At 32.6% G+C, this 18,662-nt stretch overlaps 1 protein-coding gene across 2 annotated transcripts; it reads left to right on the top strand.

The window, feature by feature from the left end:
* The first annotated feature begins 164 nt into the window (after positions 1-164).
* Positions 165-18,651, top strand: LOC126824376 (coiled-coil domain-containing protein 91). Of its 2 annotated transcripts, none has more exons than XM_050553597.2 (12): positions 165-263; positions 1,886-1,975; positions 5,714-5,786; positions 6,771-6,919; positions 7,324-7,698; positions 9,763-9,864; positions 10,051-10,128; positions 10,648-10,848; positions 12,356-12,424; positions 13,931-14,107; positions 14,434-14,547; positions 17,842-18,651. In XM_050553597.2, exons 2-12 carry the CDS (start codon positions 1,934-1,936, stop codon positions 17,995-17,997), a joined length of 1,536 nt encoding a protein of 511 aa, XP_050409554.1. In that variant the 5' UTR covers positions 165-263; positions 1,886-1,933; the 3' UTR covers positions 17,998-18,651. The 2 variants fall into 2 exon arrangements, with proteins under 2 accessions (XP_050409554.1, XP_050409555.1); XM_050553598.2 differs by lacking the exon at positions 165-263 and adding an exon at positions 1,471-1,491.
* The last annotated feature ends 11 nt before the right edge of the window (positions 18,652-18,662 follow it).

Raw genomic sequence — 18,662 nt, 5'->3', positions numbered from 1 at the left:
TGGTGGATGATGTGGAACTAATACGTCATCAATGTTAAACTTATCGGTTACCTTCTTCAATTATTTTATAACCAATTTATTTCGTATTTTTTTCAAAAAATAAAACTATATTAATATGTTCTCTCATAATTATCATCAGTATTACTTTTTTAGCAAATGTTTACCCATCATGCAATATTCATCATGTCAGCCTCCATAGTTGTTTTTGTTTAGAAATGAATTAGGCTCCTCTGACAAGGAAAGGAGCAATAATTTCCATAAGGGTATTCCCATTTGTCATTGAATATTTATAACTTATTGATAAGTCCCAATTATAGCCTAGCTTAATCCCCAATCTTTCTTTTTTTTTACCAAGTCTTTATGCTTTACCTATTATTGACAAAGTTGTCAAGAGTAAATCATAGTATAAGTATTCATATACTCATATAGTCATAGTTATTAAATAATAGAGTTCATTCATAATGAGAATAATCATATTAAAGACGTAATATTAATCTGACACTATACTTATTGAAATATTTTCCCATATGGCATATGCTTGAAATCACCTGTTGTAAAATAAAATCCATTACGATGTAGGTTATTCAAAGGGATAACAGAAGTTACCGTTTGAAAAATCAATTTGTATTATACTACAGTCACAGTGTAAGCTAATCTTTTAAGTTTTGACAGAGTTTAACAAAACCAATGGAAGATGTAATTGTGGGCTAAAGTTTGTCATATTTTGACAACATGTCTTACAATAAAAACAAACATCAATTCTTTTGTCTTTGAAGTTTGGACAACAAAATCATACAACTTAAGACTACATGTATTAATTATGCAATTTATATTGAAACAATTGTTCATCAGTCATCTAAATTATTTGTTTTGATGTATCTCTGATGGACGAGATACCAGATAAAAGAAAAGTTTTCAATCTTTAAAACTAATATTACAATCAAAATAAAGCTCACAGCAGAAGTTATGAAGTGTATTTCAAACGTGCTTTCGTTCTTAATTTCGTTCCCTCCTAATCTTTTTTATAAACATTCCAGGTGACATTATTACTCGAAAATGTCTTGCCATTGCTCAGTATTTAATTAAGATGGCTAAAACTGAGAGACTTACCTGGAATTGCCACCCCTTCTCTTTCTTTGTGGAGACTTAATTTAACATATTTTGACATTGTCTAATGTTAAGAATTGAAACATTACCACTGCACCTATTTAAATTTGGACTCTTGCATATCACTTAGGGGTAGAAAGGTGGTCCACAAATTTGGTGCATTCCATTAAAAATGTCCGGTGAAGTAGAATTTGCCCATTTGTTTTGTGACAGTAATACTTTTTTTTCTGTATTCGATTTCTGTGATTTGAGTTATGGAGAGTGATGGAAAGGATTTTAACCAGGTGCTGAGAATTACATTGCGAAGGGTTGTTAGAAATATACAAATAGCAGTACACTGGATTTCTGGCCCTGTCTTTTCAAAAAAGAAAAGTCTTTCAACAGGTCTTTTTTTTAAAATCGTCAGTTGTAAATGTACATCTTGTGTATAAAGATAACCACACAAATCATAGAAATACTCCCACACAGCATCTTTGTCTGGAAGAAAATATGGTCATAGACAGCAGGTTATCTGAAAGGAAATCTTGGATGTTGACAATTCAGCAATTTTGGCCATTCGGTTTGAATAGAAGGAGACACGCCCATTTTTGCTAAAATCGCCATATTTCGATGGGCCATATCAACTTTGTCAGCCAACAGGAGCAATGGAGCATATATATCCAATTACAGGAAGATCAAAGGGGATACAGTTTACTTTTTCAAATTTTGGGGGGTGATTTTACACAGAATAAACATTTAATGAAAAAAAAACCTTTCTGAACTAAGATTTTTATTTCAGACGTAATAATCTGTATTTGAGGAATTGTTGCATTTTAGAACAAATGATATGGAAGATGATGATGATTTTGGAGATTTTGGTGGTTTTGAGGTACGATATAAATTTCTCTTCATTATTAAGCAGATATGTTAATCCTTGAATATCCTTAAATTTAAAATTTCATTTTCAAGGTCTTGAATATCCTTGAATTTCGCGGAAATAGGAAAATATCCTTGAATTTCAGTTGAGATCCTTAATTTTGTTTCAAATGTCTTGAATTCCTTTTAAATATGAGATTATAACGATAGTTGGTAATGTTTTGGTTATTTTTATAAGATGAAAAATTGTAACTTTAGGCTAAAAAATGTCCTTGAAAATCCTTGAATTTGACGTATATTTATCCTTGAATATCCTTGAAAAAATGTTTGACGAAGCCGCGGGAACCCTTTAATAACAATATTTACTATGGTTTATGATCATTTAACTTCCAATGGCAGTATCAGGTTGGTTGATTTCTAGGCCACACAGCAGAGGGAAAACAATTCTCTATTATCTGATAAATTAATTAACTATTGTCAGTAGCTTTTATTAATGCCTTTTTATGAGTGTTTACAATAGATATTGATCAATGGTAGGCTATAAAAACATAACATAGTACATGTATGTCCAACAGGTGGTGTGAATAAATCCTATTACATGTATTTACTACTTAACAAAAGAGAGAGAGAAATGGAGTCTAATGTCCACTCAACACAAACTAGGACATTTCGGTACTAACATATGATTCAATTTTATTTCAATTACTTTCTTCCACGTAGCAGACTTTGACTGTATTAGGAAACTGAATATGGCGATACACCATACAGTGTGCTATGAGGGACATTTTGCCCGGGCAGCAACACTATGACCTATTCTTATATCGAATTCCAACTGCCAAGGGATCTTTTACGGGCACACCTATGTATACACAGGACCTCGTTTTTTCGTCCCATCCAGAGAGGTTTGGATAGAGGCCGTAATCCTTAACAGTATCACATACAAGTGTGATTACCAATGAACTTTATAACGAAGTACCATTAAAAGCTTACATATATCAAGGAAAACAACCCTGTAACTGTTAGATATATGTTTGAAAGAATATGCCTGTAGTGACATGTGTCAAGTAACAGTTTTCACTAAAAAGCAGTAATTGTTTTGAAAGATTTTCATAATATTAAGGAATAACCATAAACATGTAAGCCTACAAGTACATGTATGTGTCCAACTATAAAAAATGCCAGCTCTAACCCATATCTGATGTCATTTAGTGTTGCCTATAGTTATTACTATTGTTTCAACTTCACCTAATATACAGCTATGATTTCACACAAATTTGGTTATCCTATTGGTTCATATATCTAGTTATTAATGACTTGCATGTGAAACGCACAGATTTGAAAGTTTTCACATTTTTTATTGATTACTAAATGGATGTCAACAAAAACGATTGAAGCTTCTGTAGATTTGTTTTGATGCTTAGCACTATCTAGCTTCCTGACATTGAGCTACATGTTGACATCTTGAATATGATTAGAGGTTAAACCCCATTTTCTCTTTCTATAAATTTGTAAACAAGTTAGTTGCCTAATGTGACCCTATAGTATGAAATTCATTCTGCCCTGCTGTGTGACCTATTTTGGTCACCCCCATAATATGTAGGTTATTGAATTAGAGCTACATTTTGGATTAATTTGAAACATTTTACTACTAAGAACTTAACAAGATGTAGAAAATGAAATGTCCCCCCAAAATTTAGGGACCACCATAGCCACCGTCTCTGAGAAACTAGGGTCATAATCAGGGCTTCGACTTCCAAATTTTGAATGACGATCATTTTTGATAACCCCTGGAAACGTTGCAAATTAAATTCACATCTCATGTTTTTATTTATGGTACTGTAGCATGAATTCACATATCTATGCCACTTTGTCAGTATTGTACACAAAAAATGTATATATTCAACTAAGAAATTAGATTTTATAGAGAATCTCCTACGAGTCTTTTTTGATATCAAAAAAGACAAGTAAGCGATTTTATTTATCACACAATCCCTTCTTACATGCACAAATAAATAAATATAATTCTTTGCTATAGATTTCACTTTTACTGAACCTGATTACATTACGGCGTAGTGATACATTTTTTGACAGCAATTCAACCATTGCAAAGTCCTTTATATTGACCCAGTGTTTCCATCAAGGTCAATTCAATAAAAATATTTCTTTTTTAATAAGAAATAAGTTAATTTTAATAAAAAATGAACTGTTCTTTGAAAATAAAAAAAGTAGTTCCTTTTTGATTGACCAATCAAATTCATGTAAAACAATATGAAATATATCACACAAGCGATATCTACTGTAGAATGTATTATAGGGTGATAAAGTATAATAATTATTTATTAATGAAATATTCCTTTTTATACGCCCACATTTCCATGTGGTTAAAAACAAAGTCATGGGTATCACAAAACCATCTTTTATAGTATCTAACGTTTCGTAAGTGTAAAAACCTACTATAGATACTATAAAAGATGGTTTTGTGATATCCATAACTTTGTTTTTAACCACTCCTACTACTGGTGTCACCGTATCAAGTTTATTATGACTTAGATCCCATCTAAGTTTATGTTATTCAAATGGTTTTGGATTCCTCTCTCTTTATATATTTGGATTCACATTTTCATGTGGACGTATAGTGCCGTCGCCCCTGTCCAGCCAGATGTCCGTCCGTCAGTCCATCCATCCATCCACAATTGTTTGTGGACACTCTACAGGTCACAATTCTTATCCGATTTTGACGAAACTTGAAATATAGGTTTATCTTCAAAAGATCTCGGTTGCTTTCGATATTGGCATGTATTGGATCGAAACTTATGGATAATGGCCCCTGATTGTATGAAAAATCAAGTTTTTAGCTTGTGGGCTCTATAGAGGTCACAATTTTTATCCGATTTTGTTGAAACTTGAAATGTAAGTTTATAACCCAAAGATCTCGGTTCCTTTCGATATTCACGCATATCGGATCGTAACATCCTGAATTATGGTCCCTGATTTTACGTAAAATCGTGTTTTTAGCTTGTGGACCCTCTAGAGGTCATAATTTTTATCCGATTTAAAAAAACGTATTATTATATCACCGTTACACCCTAAGGACGGCTGAGTTCGAATTTCGTGAAAATCGGCCCAAAACTAACAGACAAAATAATGGCCATCCCTCGTTCTCAAATAGCGTAAAAATATGGTATATCAAGGTTGTGGACCCTCTAGAGGTCACAATTTTCTTCTGATTTTAATGAAACTTGAAATGTAAGTTTATAACCCAAAGATCTCGGTTCCTTTCGATATTCGCACATATCAGACCGTAACTTCCTGAATTATGGCCCCTGATTGTACGAAAAATCGAGTTTTTAGCTTTTTCTCTATCCATCTCTGGCAAAATGTGGGTGTATCCTACCTGGCAGCCACTGGTTGGTTATTCAAATACCTTATATTATCGAAATTTTTAGGGATGTAAGCATTATCGAAATTTCTAGGGGCATAAGCATGAGCTTGTTGATGCATGTATGTGGTGTCCGACATAGTAGAAATGTACTGACTATTATAATTGAGGCTTTTTGATGTGTTCTACTAAATCACCATAGATATATTCATATTTTTAGTGTAGTATATTTTTCAGCTATTTTGATATAAATGGTTAGTTATGTAAACTGACTGGTCTGCTTTCTCGTAACTATAAGTTTTAAACTACATGCAATATAGAACTGAATGGACTGTCTACATGTAATTTATCCATTATAAATTATATTTAAAGGGTGCTGATGAAAATGCTGTGCCAGCTGCTGGTGTAGAAGCAGGAGCATCACCATGGGCTGTCTTTCCTCCTGGTAAATAAATCTTATTTTTCAACTGTTGTTTAATATTTTGTTATATAGCAACTAATTTGTTTTGGTAGACACAGTCATTTCTTTATTTTAATATTATTGTTCTTTTATTGTCTTCACTTTTTATATAATTTAAAGTATGATTCATAATATTAAAATATTATTAACAAGATAAAAACTTATATTATTATGGGTTTGAGTAGGTCTATCCAGATTTCCTTCAACAATACTCATCCAGTGTTTTTGAAATATTGTATGCATCTGTGAAGGCTAGAAGCCCATGACTCTTCTTTAATTTTCTAATAATTTTCTATTGTCAGGGTATGGTCCTGACAATATGGGTGCATCTTTAGAAGTTAAATTTATTATCTGATATATAGTGAAATTGATGATTGTTAAATTTCAGTATTCTTTAGAGCTAAAATTAATATTTGTTTAATCCAAAATAGAAAATCATGTACCTTGTTCACATCCAAAGAATCAATCATTTTCATGAGCCTGTTTGGTTCTGAAAAATTTATTTCATTTCCAAAGAGTCAGTGCTAATAAATGATTCACAAATTATAAAAGTTTACCCAAACATGTTCTACTTTTACAAGCATGCAATACAGCTTTTTTTTATTGACATGCCTCAACATGGATAATCTTCTTTCATAAATGGCTATTATGTTGTTTTAATAGCAATCTTCTTAAAATTCTGATAAACTGTTTTTTACATATTCTTTGTCGACTGAATCTTTACTGGAAATCTTCCCATACTAAACTGGAGCAAATCTATAGGTTCTATTTGGGTTTTTTTTTTTTGTTTAACTTGTTTGATTTGTATTATTTGAAAAATTATCAGAAAGAACAAGTGCAATAAGTGATATTTACTGATGTACCATTGCTTCTACAAAATAAACACAATTTGAGAGAACTAAGCTTTAGATTGATGTGTTTGTAGAATTGACTGTTGTCTCTTCATTCTATTTTCCTTTTTTTTTCCAGCTGTGCCACAATCTCAACCAGATTTGCTTTGTGCACAGAATACCTTTCCAACATATCTCGATCCATCTGGTATAATTAGTGGTGTCAACAGCAACAATGTACCCAATATTGATCAGGATTCTGTTAGTAGAGATCAGATAGACAATCATGTAAGTATATTTTTACTATACTGGTTTTAAAAATGGCTCATAAAAAGAAATTTATACATCATAATATTAATGAGGTCCAACATAAATGCTGATTAAAGTTAATGCAAATGAGTGTATGACATATCACCTACGAAATGTCTTTTTATAATTTTAACAAAAGAAATGACTGCCTGCTAAGCTATCAGTCATTGCTATGGAGTTTATATTTAATTACTTTGAGGGTTGTCTTTAACATTTCAGCTGATTTACAACTCAATACAGACCATAAAGGTCTCATTTACCTTTTTGCTTGTAATAAAAAATTTAAATTCTTGATTGTACAGAAAGTATTAATTTCTTGCTTGTATAGAAAGTATTAATTTCTTGCTTGTATAAAAAGTATATTAATTATTTGTTGAGTTTAGAATGATGTGAGGCAACAAGCTGAGAATGTTTTAGATGGGACACTAGCAGCTGGTGTTCGTGGTTTAGATCTAGCAGCAGGTACAGAGAGAACAAGTAACCCAGCTGATATATGTTTAAATACAGATGAAGCAAGAGAACCTTCTATTGTATTACCTGATTTAGGTGTAGGAGGAGGATCATCTCTACTGGCTACAAGTATTGATAGGACAGACAATAATCTAGAGACAAATACAAATAGTTTAGAAGCTGTTGTAAATGATAATGTGAACAATATTGATAGTGTGAATAATGAGAGAGAATCTGCGAGTAACAACGGTGATATATCTATTTCACTACCACCAAATGGTATTACTGGTCAAAATCTAGAATCAGAGGTAAAATCTATACTAATTAAGTAATATTTGTGACTGTCTTTGATGTTCGTTTGTTCAGAGTTGATGGCTACACTAGGGCTGTCCCGAGGCTGAAATTTGGTGTATAGTGGTAGCTCGGACAGGGAATAACATAAGCTATGTGGCATTGGCTTACCGCTTCCTGTTTCTGAGTTGTGGGCACAATTCAAGCAGCGCCTGGTTATCCGCTAGTAGTACATATTGTTTTAAATAGAAAAGTTAACAATTGGGTTCATAGTTTATTTTTACCGCTCAATTGATTATAAGGCAAAGTTCACTATTTATGCATCCTTTCTAAAAATAAATGCAGTCCTCCAGTTAGAGTAAACATTTGGTACCACCATCCTTTCCCTTCCTTTGGTCTGTCATTCACATTTCTTGTTAACACAATAGAGGAAAAATCATAACTATTTTTCAAAATTTTTCAATGATGACCTCCAGAGTTAGTCCACCTTGTAATGAAATCATGTAAGCCCTACAATTATCAACCTATCTCTCTACAACTTATATTGGTGGTCTTTCATTTTAAACTTTTTTCACTGAAAACTTCCAGACTAAGGTACCAATTATCATCTGGTTTTTAAAAAATTTAAATGTGTTGTTTAAATCTTCAAAGGAAGAAGCTTATATATCGCAAGTGATTTTCAATAAAGTTTATAACTATGTCCCTTTGTTATGAAGTCTGCATCCATCAGTTCTCATTGATACACTTGAAGTTATAATAATCCATAGGCTACAATTATTATCAGATCTTTTTGAAATTTGTGTGAGTTGGTTAACTCGATCAAGTTAAGAATCCTTTTTATTTTCAGTTATTTTTTTTGTGTTAACTTCCATAGTGATGACTCATTTCTCATTAGTACACTAGAGCTATAAAAATCCATGTCTATTAATATTCACCATGTTTCAACAATCACCTCAAGGGTTATGCCTCTTTGTTACAATATTTTGAGAGAACTTTATAGGCTGCAATCATCTATCCTATTGAAAGAAAGAATCCTGTTGATTTTCAAATGATATTTGATAATAACTTTCAGAGTTAGTCAAGAAATCTCTTGAGTTTAAATTATTATCTGATCTTTTTGAAGTTGTTTAGTTCACAACAGCTTGGACAACTAAGCTGCTGGTGGGCGTATGTTTTGTTGGATGGCAACAAGTTCTGTTGTCAGTTATCTGTCATGAGTACTATTTATATTTATATCAATTAAACTCTATTGTATATCATTTCCATCTATTTTATATAATTTCACTCTAGTGTTTATAATTTCAATTAATCTATTGTATATAATTTCAATCTTTGGTATATAATTTTAATCTTTCGTATATAATTTCAATTAATCCAGTGTATATACTTTCAATCTATTGTATATACTTTCAATCTATTTTATATATTATACAGGTCACAATTCTATGGAATACAATTACTGCTTTTTACTGAGCGACGTTTCGACTAGGCTTCTCTAGTCATTATCAAGCTATGATAAAAAATGAAAATATGACAGGACAATATATACATGTACACCACAATGCTAAGTTAATGATGACAAACCAGGGATGTAACTTAATTACGTGTACCTAATGGTAATCTGGTTTAATTGTACGCTAATAAGTAATAATACCAATTAACCTAAAAAATTGACTAATTGATTAATGGATAAGTTGTTGTGGAGTATACTTATCCATTAATCAATTAGTCAATTTTTTAGGTTAATTGGTATTATTACTTATTAGCGTACAATTAAACCAGATTACCATTAGGTACACGTAATTAAGTTACATCCCTGGTTTGTCATCATTAACTTAGCATTGTGGTGTACATGTATATATTGTCCTGTCATATTTTCATTTTTTATCATAGCTTGATAATGACTAGAGAAGCCTAGTCGAAACGTCGCTCAGTAAAAAGCAGTAATTGTATTCCATAGAATTGTGACCTGTATACTCTAGTTCAATTACTAAATGCCATTGAAACAGTCTATTTTATATACTTTCAATCTATTTTATATACTTTCAATCTATTGTATATATTATTTCAATCTATTATAGGAACTTCAGACTCTTAGAAGTTTAAGTAGACGATTAGAGGAAGAGTTATCAAGAAGTAGAACAGAGTTAGAACAACAAAGACAAAGATTTATTGATATTGAGGTCTGCTACATTTAAATTCAGATTTTCGCTATTAATGTTTTGACTTTTATAAATGCAGTGCCATGCAGAGTTTTCAATGAATTTTTATTTTTTAAACTTTAGTGGTTTGTTTGATACAATATAAGTCCAAGCAATGTCTCCCTTACCAAAATTCATTTAAATGTAATAATTTTTGTGGTATTATAGAGGCGGCATTCAAGTGAATTGGAAAATATACGCAGTGCGGGTCATGATACTCTAGCTGTAGTAGTTGAACAGTATAAGGTATAAAAATATTCATCTTTAAAAACAGTTAATTTTTTTTTATGTTAAAAAAAACTGCATACAGTGTGTATCTATATAATATTAAAACTGCTAACCATTAATATTCTTATATTACCATTCTTTCTAAATTTGGTAGGAATATTTTTACCTCTGTACACTCTCTGGCTAGTTTGAGTCTCATAGCAATCTGATTAAAATTGTATCTTTATTTGGTTTTATTTTTATGATTCTGATTTTCTACTATATATTACTGGCAGATTAAATGTTTATTCAGAATAGCTGCTGTTCAGTTGCGTTATACATGATATCTTTGGTATATTTTAGCTCTGTTCAAGTTTGAAAAGCACATACTTCACATATATATATGTGATCATTATGGGATATTTTATTTTTATAAAATTGGCTTTACTGCACCATACATGTTTAAAGATAATACATATTTAATGTGATCTACTGGAGTTTAAATTATTATCCCACATTTATTAAATAAGTGAAAGATATATTTAATACTTGATATAGGAAACAACCAAAACAGCCATTCTAGAACAGCAAGAAACCTCGTCACGATATTTACAGGAAAAATTAAAAGAATTTACAGAATATTTTCATCAAATGATGAAGACTAGAAATGAAGGATTTACACAACAACTAGAATCTCAGAAAGCATCAGAAGAAACAAGGATAAAAGAAGCTATAGCTGAATATAGACAGGATCAACAGGTATTTTTATGTATTTACTATATACAGTGGACTCTGTCAAATCTGACATCGTACGGGATCGTTACAATATGTCTGATTACGCAGAGTGTCGGAATACTCAGTTTTCTCAAAACCGGTAGTATTATTGTAACTTCGAAAACCGGAAGTGTTATTATAATTTAGCTTCGAATCCCCAGAATGTTATTCCCTTTAAAAATGATAAACCTTTCAATCCATTCAAAATTTTATTACATTAATTTTTATTTCATTTAACAGCGTAGGCATTTAGAATAGGTCAAGTCTGTCGTTAATTTATCTTCTTCATCGTCTTCAGTTGATCGCACACTTGTCTTTGGTGTCACCTGTTCATTGATAGTCTGTCATTCTATGTCCAGGTCGTCGCCACACGGTTCGGGTAGATCTGTAGGGTGAAAAACTTAGGTATTCAGGATCAATCGGCATGCGCAACGAATGTTTCCAACAGGTGCTAGTAATATTTTTACGACTGTGAATAATTCGTGGGAAAATTCGTGGGTATTCTTGAGTATTTGTCACAATTGTCTTACAAGAGATTATAAAATTATCAAAGTAATCAACAAAGACCTACGCCAGTGAGTTTCAATCTCATCGATAATTGATTGGTGATTGCTTGTTAATCTTTTGTGGCTTCACACCCACCTATTGAAGGCCGGATTATACAGTGTTGATTCAATGGAAATAATGTGACGGGACGGCTGATTGATGTCGTAATTCAGAATATTCAAAGTACGGATTACTCAAAGATTTTTTGGCTGAAATAATAAGGAAATAAATCGAGACATGATAATGATGTCAGATTTCACAGAGTGCCAGAGTATTCAGAGGTCGGATGTGACAGCGTCCACTGTACACAGTTTAACAAGATGGTTTTGGAAACCACAAATGCCAAAACGTATGGGTTTTTTGTGTTGAGCATTGTATTTAGTTTGAGATGACTAATGGATCTGGGAAGAGAAACATAAGTTACATTTCTTGTATCCCCAGATATAGACCTGCACAGTTTATTTCAATGAATAAGAATAGTATTGATATATTTAATTTTGAAATCACTACATTACCCAGCCAGAAATCCATGTTGTCTAAACAAGGTAGGGAGTTTGGGTGACTAAATGGTCTAATGCATAAGCTTTAGATCATAAGGTCTGTCATTGAGTCAAGTGGCATAGTTTCAATCCCACGCTTGTACGTGACAAGGAGTAGGGTCGCCTGCCTGCCTCATGATTTTTCTCTGGGTCATCTAATTTTGTCCCACTGCAAATACAAACCTACGCTCAAGCGAATAATTGAAATATAGTTCACTGAAACATATGTTGGTCCGGAAATGATCTAGTTTGTGTTGAGTAGACTTTAAATCCCATTTCTCTATCTCTAATTAAAATATGAAATATATCGAAACAGTCTGTCAAAATATGCATGAGGTTTATTGGATAACATAGAGAACAATATAATCAAATTTATGAAGGTGATTGAGTGAGATTTTCTTTTACAGAAAAAATTTGAGGAGGCATTAGCTGAAGAAAGAGAAAACCATAGGGAGGAAATCAGGAAAACATTAGAGGTATAATTTGCATAATTTTATGAATTCATATGTAAAATCTGAAAAAGGAGAAAGCATTTAAACATGCATTATGCAAGAGCAAAATCTGCTTATTACAAGTCTTTCTTTAGGCCTGAAATGTTATCTAAATTATCAATCAGACATTAATTAACTTATCTAGACCATAATAAACTCTCGATGTCAAGGCTAGCCTTCGATGTTGGCTGGATTAGATTCCTATATGCCGCTAACGGCTATTGATAATTAAATCAATAAAAGCGGATAATCGAGACTATGCTGTTTATATTAATGATTTTAGTAATGATGACCGAGACTATGCAAAAATTTCACCCGCTTCTTTCTCGGCTCATAGTGGATCAATTTGACTGAAATTTTCAGCAAATTACCTTTACACTATGTAGTTTTTATACGCCCACATTTTCATGTGGACGTATATTGTCGTCGCCCCTGTCCGTCCGGACATCCGTCCGTCCACAATTTGTTTGTGGACTCTCTACAGGTCACAATTCTTGTCCGATTTTGACGAAACTTGAAATATAGCTTTATCCCAAAAAAATCTCGGCTGCTTTCGATATTGGCATGTATCGGATCGAAAATTGACAGACAAAATGGCTGCCGTTCGTTCTCAAATAGCGTAAAAATATGGTATATCAAGGTTGTGCACCCTATAGAGGTCACAATTTTGATCCGATTTTGATGAAACTTGAAATACATATTTATAACCCAAAGATCTTGGTTCCTTTCGATATTCGCACATATTTGATCATAACTTCCTGAATTATGGCCCTTGATTGTACGAAAAAATCACTTCTTTTTTTGAGCTTGTTCTCTGTCCATCTCTTGCAAAATGTGGGCGTATCTTGCATGGCAACCGCTTGTTAACTATTATAGCGAGAACTGCCATCTCTTTATCTTATCTCCCATAATGTATCTTTAAGTATGCAGTTTACTTAAAAAGGCTTGTAAGAAAAATAAAATAAAAAAAGTGTTAACAAACCTTTCAAGAGCACAAAATATGACCATATAAAAGTGATATGTACTTGAAACAAGTGTGATTATATATACCTTACACAAATTTCACACCAATCTGATTCCAATTATTTGATATATGACCATAATATGTGTTGCTTCTGTATGATTTAGATCATAAGATCTGTTATTGAGTCAAGTGGCACTGCTAAAGACCCCTAAGTGCAGGAGAATTATCGAAATAAAATAGAACCAGTCGATTTGTCACAAAGAGTGTGAATTATATAAATAGTGTGATATATAGTGAATATTTTGCAAATGTATGGTATGGTCTGCAGCAAAATTAACTTCTATTCCCACAATACGTAGGTAAAATATTTACCTGTTACCATCCAATTATCAAAATATATTAATAAAATCACATAACACTCTTTATTAGCATCTAGCCAGCTTCATTGTCATACCATACATAATACAGCTTGAACTATAGCAATCATTTATACAGCAGCTCCAGTCATATTACTAGTGTTATTTCAGATTGAAAGACAAGCTAGTAAAGAGAAATTAGATTTGGCGTTACAAGAAACTCAAAATGTTGCTGCAGCCAAGCTAGAAGATGAGCACATACAGTTTAAAAAACAATTAGAAGAACAACAAGCAGAGTGTAGCAAACAAATACAAACTGCTTTAGAAGAAGAGCAAGAGAAAATGGAGGTACAGTACAGTAAATTAAATAATTCTTAAGACTGAATATGCTCTGAAGCTAAAGCAATGAAAATTACATTCTCAATGAAGATAAATGTTTCCAATAGGCCTTAACACCCAAACATTTGTCTGTGATAGTAAACCACAGAATAATCTCCATAATTAATTTTTTTTTAGTATAGTACAATTATGATGTAATCCAATTTTTAAGAGTTGGTCAGGAAAATTGTTATTGACTTTAAGAGCTAGAGTGGTCGACCTTGTTGCTGTTGGGTACATATCTATGTTTTATTAAGAATGCTTGTGAATGTGACTTAAACCTCTATATTTTACAGAAAGAGTTCAAAGAAAGAATGAGTAGGGAACAAGAAAGTAGTCGAGTTGCCATGGCAAATGTTATGCAGGAAGCTCGTCAAAATTCGATTGAATTTATCAGGGAACAAAGACAGGTATATTTTATATGCATATTATTCAATGCCAGGCAAGATACACCTACATTTTACAAGAGATAGATAGAGAACAAGCTAAAAACAAAAGTGATTTTTCGTAGAATCAGGGGTCATAATCCAAAAAGTTATGATCTGAAATGCGCAAATATCGAAAAGAAACTGAGATCTTTGGGATATACAGATGTATTTTAAGTTTCATCAAAATCGGATAAAAGTTGTGACCTATAGAGGGTCCACAACCTTCGTATTACATACCTTTACACAATTTTCGTACAACCTTTGTATTACATAAATTTTGTGTAGAAAGACCGGCCACTTTGTCCGACAGTTGCATTTTGATTTTCCCGAAATTCTAATTCAACCTTCATTATGGTGGAATGGTGATATATTTAAATGATTTTTAAAAATCGGATAAAAACTAGAACTCCGAAGGAGTACTAATAATAATAAAAACTCTTCTGAAAACAATACGTGTTTCGACCAGAGGTCCGAAACATGTAGTTATGACCTATAGAGAATCCACAAACTAAAAAATATATTTTTCGTACAATCAGGTGCCATAATTCTGGAAGTTACAATCTGATATGGACGAATATTGAAAGGAACCAAGATCTTTGGGTTAATAACATGCATTTCAAGTTGAATCAAGATCAGATGAAAATTGTAACCTCTGGAGGGTCCACAACGTTGTTGTACCATGTTTTTACAGTAATTTGCGTACGAGGGAGGGCCATTTTGTCCAGCAGTTTTGGTCCGATTTTCACTCAACCTACTTTATGGTGTAACAGTGATATATTTAAATGTTTTTTAAAATTGGATAAAAACTGTAACCTCTAGAGGGACCACAAGCTAAAAATGCGCTTTTCCGTACAATCAAGGGCCATAATTCAGGAAGATACAATCCGCTATACGCGAATATCAAAAGGAACTAAGATCTTTGGGTTATATACATGTATTTCAAGTTTCACCAAAATCGGATCAAAATTAGAACTGCCATTTTGTCTGGCAGTTTTGGTCTGATTTTCATATAATTCGAACTCAACCGACATTACGTTGTAACGGTGATATATTTAAAAGTTTTTTTTTAAATCAAATAATAATTGTAACCTCTAGAGGGACCACAAGCTAAAAACGTGATTTTTCGTACAATCAGGGGCCATAATTCAGGAAGTTATGATCCTCCGATATGCATATCAAGTTTCATCAAAATCAGATGAAAATTGTTACCTAGAGTGTCCACAAGCTAAAAACATGATGTTATGGTCCGATACATGCCAATAATGAAAGGAACCGAGATCTTTGGGAGATAGACCTATATTTCAAGTTTTGTTACAATCGGATAAAAATTGTGACCTGTAGACTGTCCACAAACAAACTTAAGCTCAATGAAGGTATACATCTCTCTATGGAGGCGAATGAATCACTATGCTTTATGATGTTATATAGTTTAATAAACAAATAATACTTCCATGAAATTAAACTTGCGCGACTCAAATTAATTTTCAGAGACAACAAAATTCCTTATAATTTGACTACTGTTTGCATAGCGCAAATATTGAAATAATGCGTAATATTTAGACTTACATAAATTCAGATATAACATACGAGACAAAAAATATCTGCTCATAGAAGTAGCAACCATTTGAAATTCTTTCCTAAAATCATATGCTAAACAAAAATAGATTCTTCCTAATTATTCTACACTTATCTTTCATCGACACCCACCATCTTGGAACTACTCCGACATGCCACAATAGCATGGTTCAGTATTTTCGGACTATGATCCAGGTTAAATGAGTCAGTTCGACCAGTCAAGAAATCACGATAACCAAAGGTCGCCCTGTATGCATGACCAGCGGCTGCAAGGCAGGATACACCCACATTTTGCAAGAGATGGGTAGAGAACAAGCTAAAAACAAACAGGATTTTTTGTGCAATCAGGGGCAATAATCCAGAAAGTTATGGCCTGAAATGTGCAAATATCAAAAGGGACAGAGTTCTTTGGGATATAAAGATATATTTTAAGTTTCATCAAAATCAGATAAAAATTGTGACCTCTAGAGGGTCCACAACCTTCATATTACACACTTCTACACAATTTGTGTACAAAGAGCGGCCATTTTGTCGGGCATTTTCATTTCGATTTTCCAGAAATACGAATTCAACCTTCATTATGGCAGAATGGTGATGTATTTAAAGGGTTTTTAAAATCGGAAAAAAATTGCGACCTCTAGAGAATCTGCAAGCTAAAAATGCGATTTTTCAAACAATCAGGGGCCATAATTCAGGAAGTTAAGTTCAGTTATCCGCGATTATCGAAAGGAAGCAAGATCTTTGTGTGTAATGGTGATATATTCAAACGATTTTTTAAATCGGATAAAAAATGTGACCTCTATGGGGTCCACAAGCTAAAACCGTGATTTTTCGTACAATCAGGGGCCATAATTCAGGAAGTTATGGTCCGATATGCGCAAATATCTACAGGAACCAAGATCTGTGGGTTATAAACATGCATTTCAAGTTTCATCAAAATCAGATGAAAATTGTGACCCCCAGAGGGTACGCAACCCTGATACACCATATTTTGACACTATTTGCGAACAAGGGGCGGCCATTTTGTCTGTTAGTTTCGGTACGATTTTTACGAAATTCGAATTCAACCATCCTTAGGGTGTAACGGTGATATATTGTAACGGTTTTTTAAATCGGATAAAAATTGTGACCTCTACGGGGTCCACAAGCTAAAAAACACGATTTTTCGTACAATCAGGGGCCATAATTCAGGAAGTTATGGTCCGATATACGCGAATATCAAAAGGAACCAAGATCTGTGGTTTATAAACATACATGTCAAGTTTAAACCAAATCGGATAAAAATTGTGACCTCTACAGTGTTCACAAGCTAAAAACGTAATTTTTCGTACAATCAGGGGCCATAATCCATGAAGTTACAGTCCGATACATGCCAATATCGAAAGGAACCCAGATCTTAGGGTGATAAACCTATATTTCAAGTTTCATTGAAATCGGATAAAAATTGTGATCTGTAGACTGTTCGCAAATAATTGTCGACGGACGGACAGGGGTGACGACAATATACGTCCACATGAAAATGTGGGCGTATAAAAACAAACAAGGGGCATATTGTGAAAACATTTTCTGATGTTTCCTATTTTTACATATGACTCATCTGTATTCCACCTTACTATTTGCCATGATCAGACAGTAGTACATGATTAATAAATTATATAATCTCATGATAAAATTAATCATTTTTAAGAATATTTTTTTCAGGTTCATTCAGGAGTTCGCCAAAGGCACCTTGCCAGCTTAGATTTATTTTTGGAAAGTGCTCGCAATCAAATCCAACTTTTACAAGAATCTGATTCTCCACATTCCAGTGCTCATGAAACAAATGAACTGAACAATAGTAGTGATGAACAGTCGTGATGTATAGAAATGTTTTTAAATCTTTGCAATGTGTCTTAGTTATTAATTGGGTATGTCATGGTAATTATAACTATAGAGAGCCACAGAGGCTTATTTTCAGAATGATTTAAATAATATATATGGTGATGGACGTATGAGATTCAATCAGCTTTTAACTCAGTGGTGTGATAAAGAACTTTTGGGGATTCTTTAACATTTCATATCTGTGTAGAATTTAGTGTATTTTGTTTTAAGGTTTATAACCGAACATAATTGATTGTACAGACGTTTTTTTTTTTAGCTTTATTATTTAAGGAGTAGAGTAATATTAACACATCCAATATTAACATTTTTGATGCATTGCTTTTAAACTGTTCTAGTTCCTGAACTATCTGCAGTACGCCAGCAATTTGTGACTGAATACAGCTTCATTAGACAATAACTTTGCCTATCTATATAAAGAAAACAATATGCATTTGAAGATATTATTCTCCAGTATTTTTCTACTCATTTTGTCCATGGTACACCTTTTAGTCAACTCTTGTAAAAGTTTGTTATTCTGCAGCTATGTTTTGAAAACAAATAAATATACGGCTTCAATAGATAATGAAGTTTTAAAATATTTTTATTTAAAAAAACTTGTTAAACTACATTAATAAAAAACAGTATTTGCTCTTTAATTTGTT

The sequence above is a fragment of the Patella vulgata genome, chromosome 6, assembly GCF_932274485.2.
Source record: "Patella vulgata chromosome 6, xgPatVulg1.2, whole genome shotgun sequence".
Lineage (NCBI taxonomy): Eukaryota > Metazoa > Mollusca > Gastropoda > Patellidae > Patella > Patella vulgata.
This window is presented reverse-complemented; position numbering and strand designations above follow the sequence as displayed.

What these genes read in the sequence shown, in the direction of transcription:
- LOC126824376 (XM_050553597.2), top strand. Translation starts at nt 1,934, where the DNA reads ATGGAAGATGATGATGATTTTGGAGATTTTGGTGGTTTTGAG. An exon ending in AAAGATTTATTGATATTGAG is followed by an intron (nt 9,865 to 10,050) that starts GTCTGCTACATT and finishes GTGGTATTATAG; the next exon opens with AGGCGGCATTCAAGTGAATT. An exon ending in TAGTAGTTGAACAGTATAAG is followed by an intron (nt 10,129 to 10,647) that starts GTATAAAAATAT and finishes TACTTGATATAG; the next exon opens with GAAACAACCAAAACAGCCAT.